The sequence below is a fragment of the Mixophyes fleayi genome, chromosome 3, assembly GCF_038048845.1.
Source record: "Mixophyes fleayi isolate aMixFle1 chromosome 3, aMixFle1.hap1, whole genome shotgun sequence".
Lineage (NCBI taxonomy): Eukaryota > Metazoa > Chordata > Amphibia > Anura > Limnodynastidae > Mixophyes > Mixophyes fleayi.
Window position 1 is genome coordinate 299,549,724 of NC_134404.1, and position 24,916 is coordinate 299,574,639.

At 39.4% G+C, this 24,916-nt stretch overlaps 1 protein-coding gene across 1 annotated transcript; it reads left to right on the forward strand.

The window, feature by feature from the left end:
- The first annotated feature begins 164 nt into the window (after window positions 1-164).
- On the forward strand, window positions 165-22,374 carry LOC142143254 (uncharacterized). The gene is made up of 6 exons (XM_075200967.1): window positions 165-274; window positions 3,558-3,740; window positions 4,974-5,084; window positions 21,089-21,190; window positions 21,778-21,925; window positions 22,237-22,374. The coding sequence occupies exons 1-6, from the start codon at window positions 165-167 to the stop codon at window positions 22,372-22,374; spliced, it is 792 nt and encodes a 263-aa protein (XP_075057068.1).
- Window positions 22,375-24,916: the final 2,542 nt, after the last annotated feature.

The window sequence follows — 24,916 nt, forward strand, 5'->3', positions numbered from 1 at the left end:
TAGCAATTAAAAGACTGCAGCATAAACAGGAGGATTTTTTGTAGCAAATCAATTAATATATTCTAAACATAGCAGTATTGTTTGTCTTCTGAAATACACACATTTTCCCCAGGTTATAATAAAAGAAACAAAAATGTCTGTCTTGTCATGTAGTCTTAGGAATAATGCAACTGTGCCATAAGATAAGAAGATATGAGGTGTTAACTTACAGATCCATGCCTCAGTGGTCAAAATGGAACGTTAGAAGTAGCAGTATGAAAGATGTAATGGGAACGTATGATGGAATTTAATAGTTTTACAATGAAGGCAGTAAGAGAGTGGTGGTATGGCGTTCCACCGTATAGACCTGCACTTCGACCACTGCCATGACTTATATGTAAACGTATGCAGGCTAAAACCCTTTTTTGACTTCTAATATTCCTTTTTTTCACATCATGGGGTGCATTATCCAATATATAGAATTGGGTACGTTTATGAGTGGCTTCTAATTAAATCTGCATATTACGTTTTATACATGGGATTGTTCAACTTGTGGCTAATTTTAGAGACTGCAGCATTGGGGATTTTGCAAAGCAATAAATATAATCATAACTTAGCAGTTGTAATGAAATACATGTCTTACAAGCAGACAGCTGGAAAACAGAAATGTGAGGACAAGCCGGAACATCAATGCACTCAGCTCTATTGACTATGATTTAATGACCCAAGTTTACTTTTTCTACCCTTGGAGAAGTGATTATTACATCACATTCCAGTAGCTGCAAACCATGATATCCTGTAGCATGGAATCCCTTATTGTCTGAATATTAAGTAAGTTGAGCTAAAAGTTTAGCACAAATGAAAATGAATTATTGAAGAACACATTAAGAAATAAGTATCATCAAAATTTATTCTAAACGTTTCCTCTACCATGTCTGGCTCTACAGATTTTTCATACAAACTGTATGTGTTGTCCCTCCCATGCAATTACTAGGTTTGGCTTGTACAACAGTGTAACAGATGCCATTTATATAAGCTGATCAATTAAATGAAAGCAATATGATTTCACCTAGTGAACACTTTTTGCTTCCTAGAAAATAAACATAATTTTTATAAACATAAAAAGCACCGTGGCATTCAAATAAAAAAAAAGTATAGCAATAAAGTATAGCAATATACTTTGTATAAGTAGTGAAAGAAATAAAATACATTTTGTAATACATGATAAATACAATAAGTACTTAAATACCAGACGTTCACTGTATGTATATTGTATTTGTGACAGGATAGACCGCCTATGCAAACCAGGGCCATCTTAACAACATTAGCAGTGCACCGGGGCCCCTACATATATATATATATATATATATATATATATATATATATATATATATATATATAGATATAGATGTATAGAGATATAGAGATAGAGATAGATAGATGTACTTGCTCAGTGACCCTTGAAGGTTTTTTTTGCAGGTTTTTTTTGCAGGTTTTTTCTTATGCAGGATTATTTATTCTAATTATGAGCCCTGCCTATGGGGCCTCCTTGCCCGTGGGGCCCCCGGGCACCTGCCCATCGCGCCCAATGGAAAAGATGGCCCTGATGCCAACCTGTCTGTTGTTGCTGGGAACGGCTGGGCTTATTGTGCCACCGTTCCCTTTCTTTATCCCAAATGCGCCCTCTAATAGCAGTAGGAGAGGCTTAAGCTGCTGCTACCACTGGACTCCTTACCGGCATCCAGAACCTAGTTCCTTCTGGGTAACTGTCACTACTAGTTTACCCCCTTGCTGGTGCACCTGGGCTGGTCCCCCCTGACCTCTTCCTATAGATCAGGGTTGCTCTGGATGGATCCCCCTGGCATATCACACTGGCCAGAGCTGCTGGGTAGCGGGCAGAACGGTGGTACTGGAAAACTGGGTCCAAACCTCAGTATAACCAGGAACAGATTAGAGTTGGGTCTAATCTGTAGGTCACATAAATTTCAGTATGGAAGAAGTTGTCAAGCAGGTCTTTGAAGCAAGTAATGTTCATTTGATCAAGTGCCCTGATAAGGACAGTTCACACCAGTTTAAGGTACCAGTGATCAAGAGGTCAGAAGAAACAAGAATGATACATTTCAGTAAAAACCAGTGTTGTTTTATATAGTTTTAGACACAGCCTCACAGTGAATAAGCCACCCCCATGAAGTCTGAGTTATTTTTAGTATCAGGATGCACTATGTTTCCCAATGGATTTAAATGCAATTTATACTTAACAAAATTTACACTTATCTGTGATATCCTAAAACTTGCTGGTATTTCCTGCATCCTTTTTTAGATACATAGGAAATCTAACAGCAAGTCTAATTAAACCTTCCTGTGCCTTCAGGTGTGTTGGACACTCACACCTCAAAAGGTCCAATTAACATGAGATTAACATGGGGTCCTTTCTTCAGACAGTTGCAGAATACACATTTCCTCTCTTGGCATATGCCTCAGAAATAAATACATTTCCTCCACTCTATTGCTAACTTGGGAAATCCCAAAGAAAAGTTACAACCCTAAACAAGACATTTCCATACAAAACACATCTCAATGTAACACGATAAGTGCATTTGCAATTATATACATTGGTGCCTACACCACTAATTGAAATACATTTCTACAATAAATTATTTCTACATGATCCAGCCAGAAATAAGTTATTTATAAGTGATCCAGCCACAGTATCTACTGTTGTTTATGGAAGATATGGATATATTGCAAAGGTCTGAAATGTGTAATAACAGTTATTAGTAGTGCAACTGTTACTAGTAGCAGTATTTGTTGATTATGAAGGGACGGACTGATGGAATCTGTACCGAAGGTGTATAATGCTCTTCTCCACTAAAGTGCAGCAATCTGCTGCTGCTTTACCAGCCAGCTGTAGTAGTATTCTAAGTTGTGTCCAAAAGCTCAGGTGCTCAAGAGAATAAGAGAAGAGAAATATAGAGTAACAATGTTTATTATCATATATCACAATAAACCATACTTATATCAGTGAGGGAAGTGAAAGCATAAAACTAATTAAGGATCTGGTCTTTGATGTCAGTGTAATCCATGGGGCATGTTCAATTGTTTGAATTCCCCGCAGCGTTAAAAGTATTACCATTACTACGGTAATACTTAGCCGGATTTCAGCTCGCAGCTCCCTGAGCCGCGAGCTGAAATCCAGCGTGAAAGGTACCGTAATAACGGTATTTACACGCACTATTACCGTAATGATGGTAATAGCGCGTGCGCCGCGTTACTTTTGCCAGTAACGCTAACAATTGAATATGCCCCCAAGTGTGTCTCTTTTACACTGACAATATGAATTTTAAGCCTGTCAACTTGTATCTTGTGTCCACGTTGTGTAGCGCATGACTTCACCTAGTCCAAACTGCTGGGGTGTGCTTTACTCCCAGAGACAGCCATTCTGGTGAAACTAATCAGTAGAAAGTCCTTCCCAGCCCTCATCAGATTATGTTTCTCTTCTCTTCGTTATGTTTCGCTGAAACAACACACTGCTACTACTCAAACTTTTGTGAAATGTTCTCCACATTCTCCATTTCTAGATTTCTCAAAGACAATACGCAAAGTATTCAGAAGATCCTGGATTCCGTATTTGAGAAACCTGTGGGTATTTCCATATCACAACCTCAGAAATTTATCATGAGTCAAGGAACTATAGCTTCTATTGTGATGACTGTCCTGTTAGGCTGCATCCTCCTTGTTTCTGCTGTGCTAATTTTGACAAGGTAAATACTTCATTCAGTGTTTGTGGTTTGCTTGTTTGTATTGGTTTACTTGATTTTTGAGTCACTTTACTATATGGAGTCTGTTACTTGATGTAGTCATTTGTATGTTCTGTTTGGTTCATTTGCTTTATTTTACTTCTTTGAGTTGTGTGTTATGTATATACCCCCAAATTAGTTCCAAAGCAAGCAGAACATAGAAACGAGGTGTATACATCTAAATAAGGAAGTTGCCTATCTATAGGTACAAATATTGTTATGGTGTGTTTGACTAGAGTCTTACCACTTTAGTGTTTCAGTATTCACCTCCTGCTCGTCCATGTTTAGTCTATTTTTACTATCCAATCAGATGATCAGAATGTTTATAGCATAGTCAATCATATTATCAGAATGTTGACAGCAGCAGTAAAAGAGTGTGCTGATCTTGTGGGAGATAGTGACCTGTCCACTTGTGTAATTATGTTAGGGAGGGATGAATCTTGCATGGGCAGTGTAATGATGTGAGGATGGCAATGGAGATAAGCACAAAGCTACAGACTGAGTATTAGATAGGGTAAAGAGCAGGGTCCCCAACAGCACAGAGAAGTAATTTAAGGCTTCCATAACACTGATGCAAGAAGATGGTGGTGTCAAATGCACCTCTGTATGAAACAAATGCACCTTTATATGAAACATCCATGTTTATTTTTTTCATGTGTTTGCTAATATTAGAAATATAAAGTAAGTTTGTACTTTTCATCTTGTTACTTATAGTGTATGTACTATTTTAGTGTAAAATAGAAATGTGGGGAGGTGAGGGTATTCGGGGTTGATGGGAATGCGATCAACTCAGTTTTAGATATATTCAGTTTAAGGAAGCAGTGGAACATGCAAGTAGATATAGCAGAAAGACAGCTGAAGCCGCGGAAAAGGGGAGGGCGGGAGTGGTCAGGAGAGGAGATGTAGACTTGGTGAGATCACCAAGGAAAAAGTGTACAGGGAGAAAAGGAAGGGGCCAAGAACAGACCCTTGGGGGGGGGCGAGTGGTCAGAAAGCTATGAGGACAGACAGGAGAGGACAATGTCATATAGGACAAAGAATTTATAGAAGGAAAGGGTGGTCCATGGTGTCAAATAAATAGGACTGATAGGAAAGAGAATGGGCAGAGCTATATGAGGTGAGCATGAATTTAAATCAAAGGTAGTCCAAAAGTACTTACATCATCTTTATTTTTTTTAATATGTTTGCTATTCTTAGAAAGACTTCTTATAAGACTTTTTGGAAAACAAGCAGTGAATCCACTGAAAAGATAGATTCACAAGAAGGTAATGGAGGATCTGCATGCAGTGTTATGACAAAAGACAAAGGGTATGATTGCACTGTTCATCTTACTTCTATAATATATGTACAATTTTGGTGTAAATAAATCCTATTGTGCGCTCCTACCACTCCAATGTAATATAAAATTTTAGTCCCAGCAATGATTATATAAGGATAATTCCACAGATTCTCTCACAAAGGTCTTCAGTCACCAAATGGACCTACAAAAACAATACAACCAGAAAAAAGAGCGAGCAGAAGTGAGCATATAGTGTAGAAAAGGCATGAATACTTTACTCATAAAAGGCAGACTTATCTGAAATATGTGATCCTCTTTTCCTCAATAACCATATACACTGCTGATTCTTGAGACCTCCATCCTGTCTGTTGTTGGCTATATAAGGCACCCACTTACTGAACTATTGTACACTTTATGTGCTCACTTCCTTTCTCTTTTTTTTCATATATGTGTATGTTTGTGTATATATATATATTTATATTATATATGTATGTGTGTGTGTGTGTGTATGTATGTATGTATGTATGTATATATATATATATATATATATATATATATATATATATATATATATATATAACTTCCATCCAGTGGAAAGTGATGGTCTTTATCTGCACTTGTATTTGATATATATAATGATCAATGATTTATACACCAGAATATTAAGAAATTACATTTCCTAATTAAAATGTATTGTGTGCCTACATTTAAACGCATGTTTTTTTTAGTGGGATATACTGGTTGTAATTACTTTCAGCAGAGTATGTTTGACCGAGGTGAAGGGACAGAAATTCCACTGAATAGTTCTATACTCCAAAACATACTGGTAGATTAATTCGCTACTGACAACATTTTCTCTAGATTGTGTGTCTGTCCCTCTCTCTGTGTGTGTTAGGGAATTTAGATTGTAAGCTCCAATGGGACAGGGACTGATGTGAAGGACCAATATTCTCTGTTCAGTGCTGCAGAATTGGTGGCGCTACATCAAAAAATGATGGTGTTGATTTTTGTAAGTGGACAGATAGTTACTAGTGATACAATTAGAGATGAGCAGAGAGTTTAGGAGGTTTGGAGAAATCCGATTTGGAGAATTCTAAGAATTCTAATAACCAGATCACCGGGATCTGAAAACGATGCAAAATGTATTTTCCGGTAAAATGTCAGATCTCACGGTTTTGAATTGATGTCTTCTCTATATTGTGACAATTATGTAGTATATCTAATGACTGATTGTTATTTTCTGTTGAATTCATGTATGACAAAATATATTGAAGACATACTGCACATATAGTTTCTGTTCCCCCCTTCTTGTTTTCTTTCTATTTTTTATTTGGTGGAAGTGTGAGGTCCAGGATGGCCCCTGACTATAAGCAGATGAAAAAGGATGAGCTTTTAGCTTTGTGTGTCGAAAGAGGAATTGCTGTCGTCCCCGCCAGCAACCGAGAGCAACTGATTCAAGCACTTGCGGAAGCTGATCAGAAACCAAGAGTCGGCGGAGACAGTGGAGAAAATCTCTCTGCTTCAGGAGAGCAGTCGGCACTGGACATTGCCAGAAATACCTCTGTTCAATCAAGTGAGGAGTCGATCCTGGACAGTTACCTTCATACTGCTCTCAAACAGCTGAAGAATGCCAACCCTGCAACCTCGCTGCAGCTGATTCAGCAACTTCAAGAGGTTGCCGAACGCCGCGCTGCTGCAAACCGGGAAGCTGCTGAGCGCCATGCAGACAGGGAGGCTGCTGAATGCCACGCTGCTGCAGACAGTGAGGCTGCAGAGCGTCAACAGCCAGTCGGCGGACCGAGGTCCAGGTAGGAAAAAGCCCTGGCACAACCAATTTCCAGTGTTGGAAAAGGACAGCAACCTTGATGCATTCCTGAGGAGATTTGAAAGGACTTGCCGACAGTTTGAGCTGGACCCCAGTGAATGGGCCAGCTATTTAACCCCTGACTGAGAGGGAAAGCTTTAGAAGCATTTGCAGACCTTCCCCAGGAACTGGACGGTGATTATGTCGCAATTAAGAAAGCTTTGTTACTTTGTTTCAACGTAACTCCTGTGGCTTACCTGCGGAACTTCCGAGACCTAAGGAGCAGTCCCTCTGATACCTATGCCGGACTGTTAGTGCAATTATCATCCATGATGCATCAATGGATTGAGGGATTGCAGGTACTGGACTATAATAAGCTAAAGGATCTTATTCTCCTCACACTGTGCCCAGATGAGGTGCGGGAATGGGTAGTGGATCATGACCCTAAGACAGCGCAAACGGCTGCTAGCCTGGCCGACAAGTACACAGTTACCAGGGCTCTTGTAATGAAAAAGATTTGGGGAGCGCCAGGGCAAACACCGTGAAAAGAGCGGCAACCTGGAGGATCACCCCTGAGTTCCCTGTCAACCAAACCAGCTGTTGCTGCACCTTTTGGGGGGAGGGGGGGGAGGGCAGAGGGAAAACCTGTATTGGCAACTGGCCGCAGATGTTTTACATGTAATGAAGTCCGGCATATCAGTGTCAATTGCCCAAAAAGATAAAAACAACTCCTCCTGTGAGGGGCCCTGCAGGAAAGCCAGTGCCGGCCACCCTGAGTGCAGGAGGACCCCAAGATTGCCCCAGAGACAATCTGAGAGCGGTTAAGGTAGGACACCAAGTCGCACTGTGTTGTTAGACTCTGGCGCAGACCTGACTCTTGTGCATCCAGTTCTAGTGAGCCAAGAGAACATTATTCCTGGGAAGACTATTGCTGTGCGAGGAGTGGGGGGCCTACATACTGCAGTACCCCTAGCCAGGGTGTACCTAAATTGGAGATCTGGAAGAGGAATACGAGGCGTTGGGGTACTAGATAATCTGCCTGTCACGGTACTGTTGGGGTCTGATTTGGGAAGGATGCACACTGCTTATATAACTGAAAGTGATGTAATTTCTGATGCACTGGTGCAAACTAACTCTATTCTTTCTCAGGTAAATGACCAGCATACCATGAGTGCAAAAATATGTAATGAAATTTCATGTGCTGCTGAGAATACTTATGCAGATTTGCAGGTACCTATGATGCAGAGGGAGGGATAATGTGCCAATGTGTTTGATGATAAGGCTCTTGTTGGAGAGACTAACGCTTTAAATCCCCTGTTGTGAATTTGATCAGGGCAAAATGTGTGTGATTGTGCCTAAATGTGATACCATGTCTGCTAATGTTTTAGGTAGTCAGATCGATTTACATGTGCCCAAATCTGAAGGTGACCCAAAGTGTGAAAATGTATTCAATGTCTTAGCAGTAGTGACCCGGAGAGCAGCACAGAGGAGCTGTGCATTAACCCCTGAAAGAGTGGAGGGATGTTCACTAGAAACCAATCCCCCTCCACCGCCTCCCTCACTGTAGACGCTGAAGTTTCTGGCAGTGATTTGAATGAACGACTTTAAGCTGTGTGCAACACTGACAAGCTCGGAAATTACACTTTTAAAACTGAACAAAACACTGATCCCAGTTTATCGACAGTAAGGGGAGGGTCAGTCAGTCCCATCTTGAAAGTAAGGAAGATAGAATTTGTTGGGAAAATGGCCTTTTGTACCGAGGGAAAAATGTTACTCTGTGTGAAGAACCTGAAATGCTCTGTAATGGGATAGAGATATGTGAGGGTGAGAAGAAGATAGGTGCCATTGTTAACTCTTGCAATTATGTGGGTTGATGTGAAGATCCAGATGTAATTGGGGATAATTTGGAAACCCCTAATAATAATGAGATATGTAATGGTGTGAATGTCACACATGGTATTGTGGTAGAATTTAAACCTCTTTTTCCACTCACCTCTTCTCATGAGGTAGGGACAGGGGACAATGTTCCTGCAACTGTGTTAGAATCTGTTGAGAGTACCCGTGTTTGTTACCAGGTACCAGGATATGACTGGGAAAATGTAGGTTCCAGTGTACATGAAATGTGTAAGCGAGGATGTGACAGGAAAAATGTATGTCTTAGTATACCTATACCTGAAATGTGTAAACTGTCTGAAGTGTCAGTGTTCACATGCCAGCAAGCAGTGCAGGCCAAGTCCTCAGAATTAACCCCTGAGGGGGAAGGAAGGGGGATGCCAGAAGGTAACACTGACACTGATTCAGTCTCTCTAACTCCCCTTCCTCCAGCTCCTGCAATGATAGAGGTGTCTGATGACAATATGGTATATTGTACTGTTTTGCAATCTAACCCTGTCCCTTTACAGACCCCCTGTTCTGAGATAAGGGAAGCTTATGTATTAGCTGTGTGTAGCCTGCCTGAGAGTGATCAGAAATCTGACTCCTTGGTGGATGTAGCAGCGATTGCTAGAGAGGAGGGTTCCCTAGCAGACACCCACTGCAGTGAAGAGCTGTCTGGCTCTCAGCTAGAGCAGCTAGCTGACATGCTATGGCCCTATTAGTCCCATTTTACAGGGAAACCTGGAAAAACACAATTGGCCACAATCATTTAACACAGGCAACCAGACCCCCCTCAGACAGCCAGCATATCATAGACGAGATGTTGCAGCTAGGGGTAATTTAAAAGTCTCACAGTTCTTGGGCTGCCCCAGTGGTACTGGTCCCAAAGAAATGTGGGGACACCCGGTTCTGTGTAGACTATATTAGGTTGAATGATGCTACAGTGTTGATGCTAGATCAGCTTGCCCATCCATGGTACATTACTATCATCAATCTCAGTAGAGGGTACTGGCAGATCCCATTGTCACCCGAGGCACGTGAGCGCTCCGCATTTATCACCCCACTTGGGCTGTTTGAGTTTTTGGTCATGCCCTTTGGAATGAAAAATGCCCCTGCGTTCTTCCAGCGCTTGGTCAATGACCTGCTAGAGGACCAGGAGGGACATGCAGCTGCCTACCTGGATGAAATTGCTGTGTTCAGCCAGACCTGGGAGGAGCACCTGATCCATCTGAATCGTATGTTAGCAGGGCCATCTCTTCCATTGGGCACAATGGGCAGGTGCCCGGGGGCCACACAGGCTAGGTGGCCCGTCAGAGGCAGCGCTAAAAACAAAATCCTGAAAAAAAAAAGAAGAAAATACTTACCTTGCGGTCAGCTTGCGATCCGGCTCCCTCCCTGGTCTCCTCCTCCGTGCGGTGCTCGCAGTGCATGTCGGGCGTGCCGTCATCACGCCGGCCCGACATCCATTGCGAAGCGCAGCACAGAGGAGTCCCCTGCTGCCTGCTGATTTTCGCGCTGCAGTGACTTGTAAGCAGAGTGAAGAGGATCGCATCGGAGAATAAGGTAAGTTAAGGTTTTTTTTTTTAATTATTTCAAGGGCTGACCAGTAAGTGAGTGATATTTTATATATATATATATATATATATATATATATTTTTTTTTTTACGTGCATATATATAGGGGCCCCGGTGCACTGCTTTGCCCGGGGGCCCATAATGTTGTTAAGAGGGCCCTGTATGTTAGGCCAACTTACTGAGGCAGGTTTGACTATCAAGCCAGAGAAGTGCCAGCTTGGCATATGTGAAGTGCAGTACTTGGGGCACCGTGTAGGGGGAGGTATCCTCCGTCCAGAGCCAGGCAAGGTAGAGGCTATCACGGCGGGGTCGACCCCTACCGAGAAAGAGCAGATCATGTCTTTCTTAGGTACAGCTGCGTATTATCAAGAGTTTGTGCGCCGTTATAGCACCCTAGCCAAACCTCTGACTGACTTAATAAAAAAGAAATTACCACAGGTGGTTAATTGGACAGAGGATTGTGAAAATACATTTACAGCTCTGAAATCTGCTCTGGCCCAGTCCCCCCTGTTGTACATGCCCCAGATTTCAAACGGAGATTTATATTACAGACTGACGCGTCTAACTATGGACTAAGAGCTTTCCTTAGCCAGGTGACAGCACATGGGGAGGAGCACCATATCATTTTGCTAAGTAGAACTACTCCCCTGAGAGGTGGCTTATGCTACCACTGAATGAAAATTGCCTAGCCATCGTATGGGCACTGCAAAAGATACAGCCCTACCTGTATGGACGGGATTTCACCATTATTACAGACCATAATACCCTAAGCTGGCTGAATAGTGTTTCTGGAGATAATGGAAAGCTTTTAAGATGGAGTTTACTTTTGCAGCAATATAACTTTACCATTCAGCACCGGAAGGGCGCAGTATATGGAAACGCAGAAGGCTTCTCGCGTCAAGGGAAAGAAGTGGTGAATGGGCTGGAGAGACAGTAACAGGTCACAGTTCTCCATGCCCTAGGTTTAGGGGGAGGTGTGACAATTAATCTAATGACTGATTGTTATTTTCTGTTGAATTCATGTATGACAAAATATATTGTATGTCTTGTTATTAATTTTTGTAACTAAGCCTTGGAACCATTTTTCAGATTAAATAAATTTAATCTAGTGTTTTCTCCGTGATTCTTTGTGAATTTACGAAGCCCTGGGAGGCTCATGCTACATGTGTACAGGGGAGGGCTTGCAAATTTTAGCCCGGGGGAAAATACTCGACTCAGGAGCTTATTTTAACGGGAAAAAATGCCCATTGACCCAGCCCAAGGTAGCCCACTATGGGTCCAGCCCATGGGGCAGATGCCCCCCTGTCCCCCAGCCCAGCCAGGCCCTGCATGTGTATGTGATTTAAGTGTGAAACATTAATAAGTGGTTCTGGTGAATGTAAGGACACCATAATAAATCCTTTGTGGTGGCAGAAAAGGTGTATTCATTGCTAAGTGAATACTATACTATGGTGACGCCAGTCACGGCCAGATGTTCAGATTGCTGTATCTGTGACAGACTGAGCGTTTGTGACACCGATGTTCTCGACTGCCTTTTTGGAATGTGGATAGGATGTAGGCTGCAATTCTGCGCTAAGAAAATTGCTTGGAGATGGTTGGACAGGGAGAAAGATGCTATTCATATTACAATAGCTTTGATTTTACTGCAGTGTATTTAGAGATCAGTCTGCTAGAACTATGTGTTGACTGCAAGGAAATAACCAGTGGCAGACAGAAGAGTCTGTTTTTGAAATCTACAGAGCCAGATGGTAGAAGGTAAGTGTGAGAGTAGGGCTCTTACTCTAGTAGGGGTGGAGGCTGACTATTAATTTAATGGTGAGGGTGAAAATCATTTAATAGTAAGTGGGATATATTCATTTATTTCCCCACAAATTACCCAAATATTAAATAATTTGTATTCACAATTAATAAATAGCCCTCCTTCTCCCTAAACTCAGCTTTTCATTAAATTAATAGCCCCCAAACCACCCTAGCATCAATTAAATAATGCCATCACGCCACCTTAAATTAATAGTCTTTACTATGATTCACTATTATGACTCAGAGCAGCACACCCCAACAAACAAATAGATGTTTTGCTTTTAAAATCCCAAGTATTTCCACAGGTGATTTAGAAGCAACCTTAGTCTTTGCTAGAATAAATAGGTTTAAGATCAAATATTTATATGCTGACTTAATTGATGTTGTACCTGATAAGGTGTGGGCCAAAACATGGGAGTCTTGGAAGCAAGATCTCCCGAATATACGACCTCCAGGAGAGATGTTATGTTATATGAAACATACAATGAAAGCTGTCAGTTCTGCCAGACTCCAGGAGGTCCATATCAAAACAATTAATAGGGCATATATTTCGCAATTGCAGAGGCGTTTTATGGTTGTAACAGAATCAGGTATATGCCCGAAATGTCAGAAAGCTCAGGCCTCTCTGATACACAACATGTGGTTGTGTCCAAAGATTGCTAAGTTTTGGTATAAACTGGTAACATATATAAACTTTACCTTTAAAATACAAGTATCTGCTCATTATGAAGTACTGTTGTTTGCAGTCTTTGATTCTTGGAAGGAACAGATAGAAGGTTCGCGGATTATACCGATACTCACAATCATGGTCACCTTAGCTAAAAAAGCAATCTTGGGCAATTGGACATCCAAAAGGACCCCATCGATACTGGAGGTTACATCGGAGTTGATGGAAACACTATTTTTTGATAGACGAGCCACCTTCCATGATTTAGAAAAAGGAGTGGAGCGCTTCCATGCTAAATGGGGTGCGTATATAGACACCTTGGAAGAATCATCTCGCCTCCATATCATGCGGGTCTTTGAGGATACTAGGTGGTCCTTACTGAGGAATCTGTGAGGAAGGTAGATGGAGGTTGACTCGGATAAATATTAGCCTGAATGAGAGGGATTGGCAAATAGCCAATTAACTGGTGTTAATAGGATGCCGTAGAATGTATCATAAGACACACTAGGAGGCTACATTATCCAGTGACTTGGTCAGTCTCCTTCTCCCCCCCCCCCTACCGTTTCCATTCTTGCTCTCTTTAATTTTATTTTTTTCTTATTTATGTTACATGTATGTCTAAAAAAGGAAAGATGTTATTTGTACATAGAGAAAATGTGTTGTAATTATCTGATGTGATGTAAACCTGTTTATCTCTCTGTACAATAAAAAAGAATTTTCAAAAAAAAATAAATCCCAAGTATTTCAATCTGCAAGTAATTGTGTGAGGGCCAATAACAGTGACATCTGAAGCATTTAGTGGACCAAAGCCATGTTGCCGTATCCTACTCTTTTATTTATTACCACGGTACTAATTGGATAGTAAGCTGTGCATACTGACCGGCTTACTAAATCTCCCAAAATCTGCCTAACCCTAAAGGTAATAGAAGTGGAGGGGAACCAAGACCCATAACTTTTACTCATTGACCGGCATTATTATTGGGGACATGCAGAGCTGAAGGTACTGCCTAATAAGATAATAGCATATGCTCTATTTGTAATCAATGAGGCTTGGGGACACTTATATATCTAATCAGTTTGTTTTTCTGGACACTAATATTTATTTTACATGTTAAGAGGAAACACACTGTGTCAGAGTCAGATCGAATTTTATCAGACCGCGATTTGTCTTTCAGAATAATGATAACACATCAGGCTTATCTCACTAGTCAGTCTACATTGGTTTGTTTTAATACTGTGGAATTTTCTGGCGCTATATAAATAAATGATGATGATAAAGATAGGAGGTGCTTATCTCTAAAATTCTTGATATGCAGAGAAAGATGGCAAAAGATACTTGTAGTGTTTACCAAGATAAGAAGTAAAAGGATATTACCTTAGTTCTTTCTATGGCACATTTTTAACACTTAAGTACAATCTTGAACATATAACCACTCATACTTATACATACAGTGTTCCATGGCTTACAATGGCTTCACAGACATAATTCTATGATAATGCACAAATTCTTACAAGTCTGGTAAAGTAAATATGAAGAATTTTATGTCAAATGAGTGTGGATACCCCCTGCTCATAATTAGAAACATGTAATTTCATAGACAAGCACACAGTTATATAGTTGTAACAAAAACTACAACATAGACGTAGACTCTACTTTTAATTTTTTCCTTTATGGCTATATCAGTTACTCACAACTCTACTACTAATTCTCATTTATTATGTTAAGATAATATATGCAGCATCTGGTAATGGAATGTGGTGTCCTCATATATTACACATGTTTTGTTGATTTTTCTGAAACACAGGGAGTCACTAAAGCACATTTCTTCAGACCATCCCAAAATTAACCTCCTAAAGAAACACTTTATACTGGAAGATTGGCTAACAGATCAGATCATTTATACTAATCTAGCAGTGGAGAAACAGTTTCTCTGTGATATTCAAATAAAGGCCTTTCTTTATTTACATGATCAGGAGTTACCTGCCCATACTCTTGAAAATCCCCTCGTTCTCTCTGTTAGAAAGATTTGGCATATATTACGGCATAAACTGCATCGTAACCCCTATAAATCCATACATTTACCATTTGTAAAAAAAATTCCTGCATTTCAGGATGGCATGGCGGCTCTCTCCTTTATCAGATGGGAGAAAGAGGGATTACGGACAGTTGGACAATTATTAGATAAAACTAGGAATAAACCACTCCGCTATAGCGGAGCGTTGGAAACATTTCCCTTTCTGGGACCATGTGACCTTTCCTTTATTCAGGCTCAATACTATGCGTAAGAGGTAATCTCTCTTTTTACAGCAGTTGATTGGGATAATCGTCTTGATACATTATTATTAGCCACTCCTTCCAAAAAAGGAGCAATTTAATCTAACTATACTTTTTTAAGAACCATAATAGATCATACCAAAATGTCAGTGGGTGGATGCGTCACTTTCCTAGATTGATAGAAAAGATGTTATTAAAGGAATTAGATAGGTCCATAAAAATCTTTCCAGCATCCACATATCCAGAAATGTTCCTCAATATATTTCATAGAGGATATCTCCCACACCATCATCTAGGTGTTATTGGGTTAACAGACGACCCTAGATGTCCTAAATGTGTCAGACTTGTATCATTGCTTTTGGACTTGTCCTGTGATTAGGGCCTTCTGGACTCGGATATGGAGATTCACAACCGCAGAGTTAGTAAATTATTTGCCACTTACCCCTGATTGGGCAGTGTTGGGCATACTGCCACCTGATACACGTACTTCGGCAGGAGGGAGAAGGTTCCCTTATGGCAATTTCGGCAGCGGCTAGAAAATTGATTCTCCATTTGTGGATTCAGAATTACCCTCCAACATTGGACTTATTTAAGGAAAAGATGTATTTCCTATTACGGATGGATTGGTTGGAGGCATCTCTCCAGAAAGGAAAATTAACTTGTAAATTCTTTGAAACATGGGAAAGTTTTATAAATATTCAACCTACTTCACTGCAAACACAGCTACATGATTGTTTCCACCATACACTCTGGTTTGAAACTAGAATATTCTTTCAAGATACCCCAATTCTATTATAGGGAAGGAGATTTGTTTTTGTTCCTTTCTTCTGGTCTCCCTGCACTTCGGTGTCTCTTGGATGTTTTCTTGGTAATAGTTAATTCTGAGTTGGAGGAGAGGGCCATTCCTGATTGCTCTTCCCTATAGAAGATGTTATTATTGTTATGATCAGTAATATTGCTCTTATGAAAAATACAATGAGATTGTTAATTAAGGCTGCTTTTCGGTAATTATATCGACCAAACAAGTAACAATGTGAATATTCTTGTATGCTAATTGTATCTGTGATTGAATTTGAATGCATACAAATGTTATTGTATTGAATATATCTGAACTTCTTCAATAAAATATGTTTATAAAAAAAAGAAACAGTTTATAACAGGCTTTACATCTAATTATGATACAAGCTTAATATACTGCTTAATTGATACAATATTAACCATAAGCAATCAATTTTGTGTCAAGCAGGTTGCCTTCTTTATCATTCCTCCCTTTGATCAATTTTGCTCATAAAAGAACTAAAATAATACAATTTTAAACTAGGGATGGCTTAGGTTGATGCACACCAAAGATAAATGAAAGATGCATGGGGGCTAAGTATCTGTACTCTGCATACAGAACTACAAGGAATCCCTAAGTCTGCTGCTTTTTCAAATAGTTTCTTTTTCATCTTCCATATATCTATATTCTGGAATAATTGTCTTCTTATATAGTTTTGTACACCTTTAAACAATACATAGTTAATAAAATACATATACAATAGAAATAACCACATATTAGATAAAACCTCTAATTTGACTGTTTGACATTTCTTTACCCAGTCATCCAAAGGGATCCCATCATTCTAGTATGTAACTTATTTGATGTTGAAGTTTTAGTTATCTCATCAATATGTCCCTGTATTTTGTCATAATTTCAGAGATGTACGTGTAACATTTCTGACCTAGCATGGCAGATGCACAATCTCTATCTTCTAGCAGGAAGTCTAGGACCATTCTATCCTGTAAAGATACCTTCCTAATTTGTTCTAAATTTAGTTTCTTGAAAGAATCCATAGTTTCATTAATTATCATATCTAGAATTTAAGTCAGTCAGATAGTATTTCTACATAACAAAGAGTATCAGAATGTATTTTTACTTAGGTAAACTAGAAGTGCAAATTGCATATCCTAATCATAATTTCTCCTTATTATCATGAAAGAAATAACACTCTATAAATAAGGTTAGGTTTGCATGTGGTAAGGACGTATCAATGAGATCTGTGTGAGCTGTAAATGCTTCTGCAGTATTATACAAACAATCATGGGATGTCAATGGTGTGTCAGAGACTGGGCGCAAGTTGCATGATTAACATGGTACTTTTGAAAAGAGTAAGGTGAGATGGCACCATAAGTGCAAGCTCCCAATTGGTAATGTGTTATGTAGTCAAATGCTGTGTGTGCTTCGGCAAGAGAAACACATATAAGTGTCTCAGGCCATCATTTAATGGCACAAGTTTCCCATGTCAAAGTCTGATACCTTTTCTACTAGCACTGTTGCTGCTACAGCTCTAATGCAGCCAGGTAGTCCTGCAGCTATCAAGTCTAACGTGCCTGTTGTTCATGACAATATGTATATAAACTATTATACAGGTGGTACTACATGCCGACAAGGCAAAAAAAAGATTCACCAGAATCCTCAGATTCTGGAGGGTCTGCTATTTGTAGGGCTCATTTTTCCACATCTGGTGGTGGTGTCCGAAACTTTATAGCCTCTGACTCGACAATAAGAACCTAATACTTGAAATTCTCAAAATAAACATTCTTCTAGACCCCATGTTCTTCCTCCTCCCTCTCAGGGTGCCAACAGTGTCCCATCATCAAAACTAATTTATAAGACACATTATCACTGCCACCTGCTAGCTAACAGCTTATTGGAAGCAACCTAATCCCCCTTAAATCCAATCTATAATTAATAGGGTCAGGCAAAAACATAGTATGGAGTTCATGACCAGCATAATTAAAAACTCACCTAAATCCTTTGACAAAATATGGGATCCATGGTCGTTATTGTTTATTCCTGTTCTCTATTTGTTTAATCACAACTCTTCAACTCAAGTCCTTCTGGTAGACCATTCCCCTCTCCCTCCACATCTAGTCCTTTTACGGTTTGCCACACTGCCCCCTTTCCTTATCTCTTCCCCCCCTCATATTCAGAATTGGTTAGCTAAAACAGGTTGCAACCTATAAATCTATAATCAAATTTATTTCTGATTGGTTTCTTTTTATTTTTCTTCACCTGTTTTTTTTCTTCACCTGTTTTTGTTCCATTTGCTTCTTTATGATTGTTACCCTCTGACCTTTAAGAAATAAATGTCTTAAAAATCAAAATCATTAGAAACATTAAGCACAGATATGGTGGCCCCACTATCCACCATACATGAGTAATCCTTTTCATTTATTTTAACATTGATCATTGGGTCCTCAGGTTCAAACATGCATCCTGTAATCTTTCATGGTGGAGAAACGGCAGAGCTTGTCATCACTCATTAGAGTGATCTAAAAAATATTTGAAGAATATTATGCTTTCATAGTGGTTGGCTTAAATGGCAATCAATGCTGATACAATATGAGCTTCAGCCAGTAGATGACAGTATTATTCTACCTTAGTATAAAACTACACCTACTTTTCTCAACATAAGCTGTATACATTTTCTGACGGGAGAAAGTGCAATATACCTAAAAATGTAAAACGACTCACTTGTCTCTGTCTACATTCAAAATTATTTTGAGCTAACAAACAACATAAATGCCTCAAGATTTATGTGATGTAAAATGGGATTAATAAATTAGATATTTTTCCCTTACTGTTATAGTGCTGGTTTAAGGGGAGAATTCAGAGAGGTTTAGGGGTTAATGGGGCCATGCAGGTTCTTTCTGTATGGTCTGAGGTCAAATTAACTCCCCAGGAAAATTTATAGTCCTGCAGATTACAGATGAATTGTTTTATTGTGTTTTTCCTTTGTGTCTCTCTTTTTATTATTTCCCCAACTAACTTTATTTCAAATTGTTGTGACAATATAAACCTATACATCAAAAGATTTATTTTAAATACAATATGAATTATGTATGAATACAATATGAATTATGTTATGGGTGTTGGCTTAGATATACATGATACAAAAAAATAGATGAACTGTGGAAACCCAATTTAAAATACCAAACGTAGTACATTAAATGGATATTTGGCATCCAAATGCTAAGGATTTTTTTTTAATGTCCACCAAACTCGTATTTTATCATCTATTTTAGTTAACTTAGCCCTGAAACCTCTAGCACAAACCCTTACATATAAAGTAACTCATTCTGGTCTATCATTTAGACCCGTTGGCCATACATTGGCTATTTTTGCAGATGGTATGTTATTAATGGTGACAAAATTAAAATCATTCCTACTAGCCATTTGTCAGATCATAAATTTATTTGCTCAATGCTCAGATTATAAAATCTTTCTTAAAACTGGAATGTTAATGGATTTGGGACAACCTAGCTCTCTTGTAATCCCCTTTGGTATGCAATCAATAACAGTTTATCTGAGTGTAACTCCCTGTCACTGTGTGTAATATGAGGTGCAAAGGGTACACAGTGCACCTCCTTCTCAAACCCTGGCTAGCTGATGGGCATGGGTGTAGATGATCAGGGGGTCCCTGCACATGCAGGTGTTTACCTGTGTCCCACTAACTACAGCGAATGTCACTTTGTGATGCAGTGTAATAAAAGTCACAATCATTTGGGCGCCAGACCATCTCTATGATAAACTGAACTTTTATTTACACTCCTCTTCCTCCAGCACAATAATCATAATGGTTGCAGCAATAGAGAAAAATATATACAGCTCCTCACTCTCTCCAGCACAGTTCTTAATGTTATCCAGATGTTAAATAACATAATTTACATGTCTCTTGCACTCCATACTCACTGCAGATAACCCTCCTCTGCAAGGGCACTCACATGGATGCTAATAGGCAGGCAGCTTCTCCTCCATGCAGCTCTGACACACTCTGTGTACCTCTCAACTGCAGCTCATCCCTCCTCTGCGGGGATGATGTCTCCTGTGCTCTGACACGTCACTCTGTGTACTCTCAGCCTCAGGATCTGACACTACAGCTACCTTGTCTCTTGTAGCAGCCCTCACTCCAGGGCCTCTTCCATGCAAAGTGTCCCCCTCTCTCTTGGGTTTTCTATAGTGGCATGGAGTTCTCCCCCTCATCCAGGGCACACATTCCTTGCCCTGGCTCAGTCACCACGCTCAGACAGCCAGGCAATGCTGGGGAAGCCTGGGAGCTTCCACCCCACTCTCTCCCAGCTACATCTCTCCTCTCCTCTGTCTCTCCCAGTCTCTGTCTCTTTTAGTCTCTATTTCTATTCCCCCTTAATGACAGCCCCTCCTTTCTCTCACTCAGTCTCACAGGCTGGGCTGGGTTATCACCATGGTAACCAGTTTATGTAACTTTTTATAAACTTCTAGCTTACCCTCCAGGTGACCCCTCCTGTATTCACTGAAGTGCAGGGTTTTACTAGAACACCACTAGGGGGGTGTTACATGAGCAAGATATAAACCTAGAATTGCACTTGATAAATTGATAATGCTAGTAAAATTGAGAGGGATGGAACTTACTGATAAAAGGTGAATAAACTTAGCATTAATTTCAAGAATAATTGTAGAATGGACTATTGGCAGATATATTTAACTTCCTCTAGAGTTGAAAATAACATTTTGCCACAATCCATTAACATTATTAAGAAGTAAGAAATGGAGAAACCTAGATACAGACACAAAATCTCATCCTCAATTTAGGGTAACATGGTTAGCTTGAAAAGAGAGTCAACTAACAAATTATCCGAATTTATATTTCACTCTATTCATTTCCATCCAGGGCAAACTTGACTTTATTCCTGGTTATGTATCCAAATCTTTTTCTAAATTGGAATCTAAACTTATTCCAAGAGGAAAAGCAGACAAACAAAAGGAGGAAAGTAGGAGCGGTACAGTATACATTGTAGGAAAAAGGACAACTCATTTAGAAGTGTCAGTAATGTTGATTTGTAGTACATGTAAAAGGCCACAAATTGAAAGTTCTCAATGCAAAGTAGACAAAAAGTTCAGTATACCTGAGACTTCAGCTTAAAAGTAAATATTACCACATGCGTCCTGCCACTTTGTGGTTTTGCATCAGATAAGTCCAGCACTAAGTCACTACTTTGTCTCATTTGTTTTACAGCAATGTTGCTGCAGCAAAGATGACTCAAGACCACCAGAAGCTGCATAGAGTGATAAAGACTCAAGAACAAGCTGATGGCAACGACTCACCAAAGACATACATGTAATATGACTGTAGTTGTGAGCAGGGCTGGGTGTAGCATTAGGCACAGTAGGTGGTTCCTATGATAATATAAGTAGAAAGGTGGCTTTTCCTCTCACAAGGTGTATGTCACGTTCTGTTCTCTCCTTCACCACTGAGTAATTTCTCACCCCTGTGCTCACCACTTTTTGGCGTATCGCATATTTAATGTCTGCAAAAATGATCAGCAGACCATAAATAAACAGGGGTAACATGATTTGAAACTAGAAACTGGGTTTTCTATGTGCCAGGGAAAGGGAGACAGAGGCTCTAAAAGCTTTAACCTATCCCTGGCATTTTCTATAAACTTTGGACTCGCTCCTCCATCAAAATCAGGAAACCCACAGATCATAGTGGGAAGTGATCTGTGGGTTTTCTTAACGGCTTAATTATAAATGTTAAATTACCTGGTTGAGAGAGAAAGTATACATGAGAAGCAGAATTCAAATGAAACTGGAGAAGGTGAAAGGCTTTGAATAATCGAAAGATAATTATTAGGTGGTATCCGGTAGTGTCATTACACTTTTACAGGAAGATTATCAGTGGTAAAAGATCTGTTCTTTCCACAGTGAAGCTCAGTTAAGTGAACCCCAAATGGTCCAAACAGTTTCTGAAAAGGACACAATGAAAGAGCAACTGCCAAACTTCATCCAAGAGACACAAGTAGAATATGTGGTAACCTGGGAGCCCTATGAGAGTGAAGACGATTCTGGAACGGTACAATCTATACAGTTATCTTTGTTCATTTTTAAAAAATATTTATATTTTAGCAAAGGAGTCTTTAGATTACGGTGCTTGGGGGGGGGGGGGGGGGGTGTTTTTCCATGTTTTCTTTACCCAACCACCCCACACATAAAATTGAAATAAAAGGTGCCGCTTATAACGGGAGTTTAATTGTTATAACATTCAGTAAAACCTTTGGGCATAGTGTTTATTGTACCATAGACAAGAAAGTAGGATGCTGCAGAAGTAATTGGATATATTTGCTTGTTCTGAAATATGAATTTTAAACTATTTTCCTCTTTAAGGACTTAACTAGAAAAGATGGAGCAAAGTATGAAACCCCTTCAACTCCTGACATAGTCACCCTTCAGGAAGATGTGGAGCAAACGGAAAATAAAGATGACAAAATGACAAGTGCTGTGACAGTTGAGAATGAAGAGTAAATAATAAAAAGCAAATCGTCACGCATGCCTCATCACAAATTAATGGGACATTCAATCATGATTTTATTTTATTTGGGGGGAAGGTTATGCTTTTCAATATAGCATTGTACCATGTATTTCTTGCTACAAGAAAGACAATGTGACATCAGTGATTAGAATCACTATGTTTCCAGGCTCACTGCGTCACTGCAAGAATCTTTCACAACACCCCATAAAATAAGAATTATCCAGTGCGCAACCTAATGGGATCTAGCAAGTCCAGTAAACTGCTAACCCTACCGTAGGACCACATCTACTTATGTATAAAATAGATAAATAATTTTATCTGAGCTACGCTGAGTTGAAAGCAGCCGCACATAGGTCTCTGGGAGATGTATCTTTTGCGGGTGCCTTCTGCTGGTGCAAAAAACCTTCCAGTATTAAAAATAAATAAATTATTACATTTAAAAACAAAAAAGTGTGCACCCCCTCCCAAACAGCATAACCAACCTTTTTGCTGTTTGGTGGGCAAGAAGCAAAGGTTGTTGGTTTTTTTTATATTGATTTATTTATTTACAGGGCTGCTGTGTCTGATACAAGTAAGTGTATCATGCACACCAGCCCATAAGGCAGATAAAGAGGTGTGTTTGTGCAATTTGTATTGTATACTGAAGTGCTCGGATCTAAACATCCGTTTGACTTGAAATCCTGTGTAAATTACGGGATGCAATTTACACTTATTAGTTAAGTGTAAATGCATCTGACTCTACATCAGCCCTAAGAGCTCATTAAAATGGCAATAATGTTGGTCTTATTTGTAATGAGATGAGAGTCAAAGTTTAAGCTTTATGGTGATTCTCCATCATTTATTTGACCATTAAGTTGGAAAATACCTTAAAAAGAATTGGCAAATGAGGAAAACTTTATTTTATTAATAAAAAGAAAGGAAATCGTATTACCACTATTATTGTTCGTCATAGACTGTAACTGTAGTTTACGTGCTGACCAATAGAAATAGATAAAAACTGAAGTAGGCACATATATTGTCTTTATCTTGTAGCTAGGCTTTGTTTTCTCACATTTATAATGTTGGTTTAAAAAAGTCAGATAGTAAGGAGACCCCTGGCTTATTTATTTGAACAGTATATTAATATAGAATTGTTTTTTTCAAACATTCTTTGTAGAGCTTGGAACAGTGAGTTCTTATGTCATCACTCCAATATTTATTAGGAAACACTGTAAAGTGTTATAAAGATTAGAAGTCAATTCAGATTCCCATGACTGTTATAAAAGAATTTGGCCTGTGACTTTGTGCCCTCATATTGTCATGGACATATGGAATACGCCCCCTTTAGGTCTAATGCTACCCATCAAGTTGTATTTTCTAACTTAGTCACAGATTTGTTTCCATTTTGAACAGTATTTTATCTATGAACTTATTCCAAGAGGAAAAGCAGACAAACATAAAGGAGGAAAGTAGGTGCGGTACAGTATACAGTGTTCTTAGTAGGAAAAAGGACATCTCATTTAGAAGTGTCAGTAATATTGATTTGTAGTACATGTAAAGAGGCCACAATTTAAAAGTTCTCAATGCAAAGTAGACAAAAAGTTCAGTATACCTGAGACTTCAGCTTAAAAATAAATATTACCACATGCGTCCTGCCACTTTGTGGTTTTGCATCAGATAAGTCCAGCACTAAGTCACTACTTTGTCTCATTTGTTTTACAGCAATGTTGCTGCAGCAAAGATGACTCAAGACCACCAGAAGCTGCATAGAGTGATAAAGACTCAAGAACAAGCTGATGGCAACGACTCCCCAAAGAAATACATGTAATATGACTGTAGTTGTGAGCAGGGCTGGGTGTAGCATTAGGCACAGTAGGTGGTTCCTATGATAATATAAGTAGAAAGGTGGCTTTTCCTCTCACAAGGTGTATGTCACGTTCTGTTCTCTCCTTCACCACTGAGTAATTTCTCACCCCTGTGCTGACCACTTTTTGGCGTATCGCATATTTAATGTCTGCAAAAATGATCAGCAGACCATAAATAAACAGGGGTAACATGATTTGAAACTAGAAACTGGGTTTTCTATGTGCCAGGGAAAGGGAGACAGAGGCTCTAAAAGCTTTAACCTATCCCTGGCATTTTCTATAAACTTTGGACTCGCTCCTGTCTAATGTCTGCAAAAATGATCAGCAGACCATAAATAAACAGGGGTAACATCATTTTAAACTAGGGAAAGGGAGACGGAGGCTCTAAAAGAGCTTTAACCTATCCCTGGCATTTTCCATTAACGTTAATGGACTCGCACCTGCAGCAAAATCAGGAAACCCACAGATCACAGTGGGAAGTGACCTGTGACTTTTCTTAACGGATTAATTATAAATGTTAAATTACCTGGTTAGAGAGAAAGTATACATGAGAACACGGTAAATACACGGTAGTGCCATTATGCTTTTACAGGAAGATTATCAGTGGTAAAAGATCTGTTCTTTCCACAGTGAAGCTCAGTTAAGTGAACCCCAAATGGTCCAAACAGTTTCTGAAAATGACACAATGAAA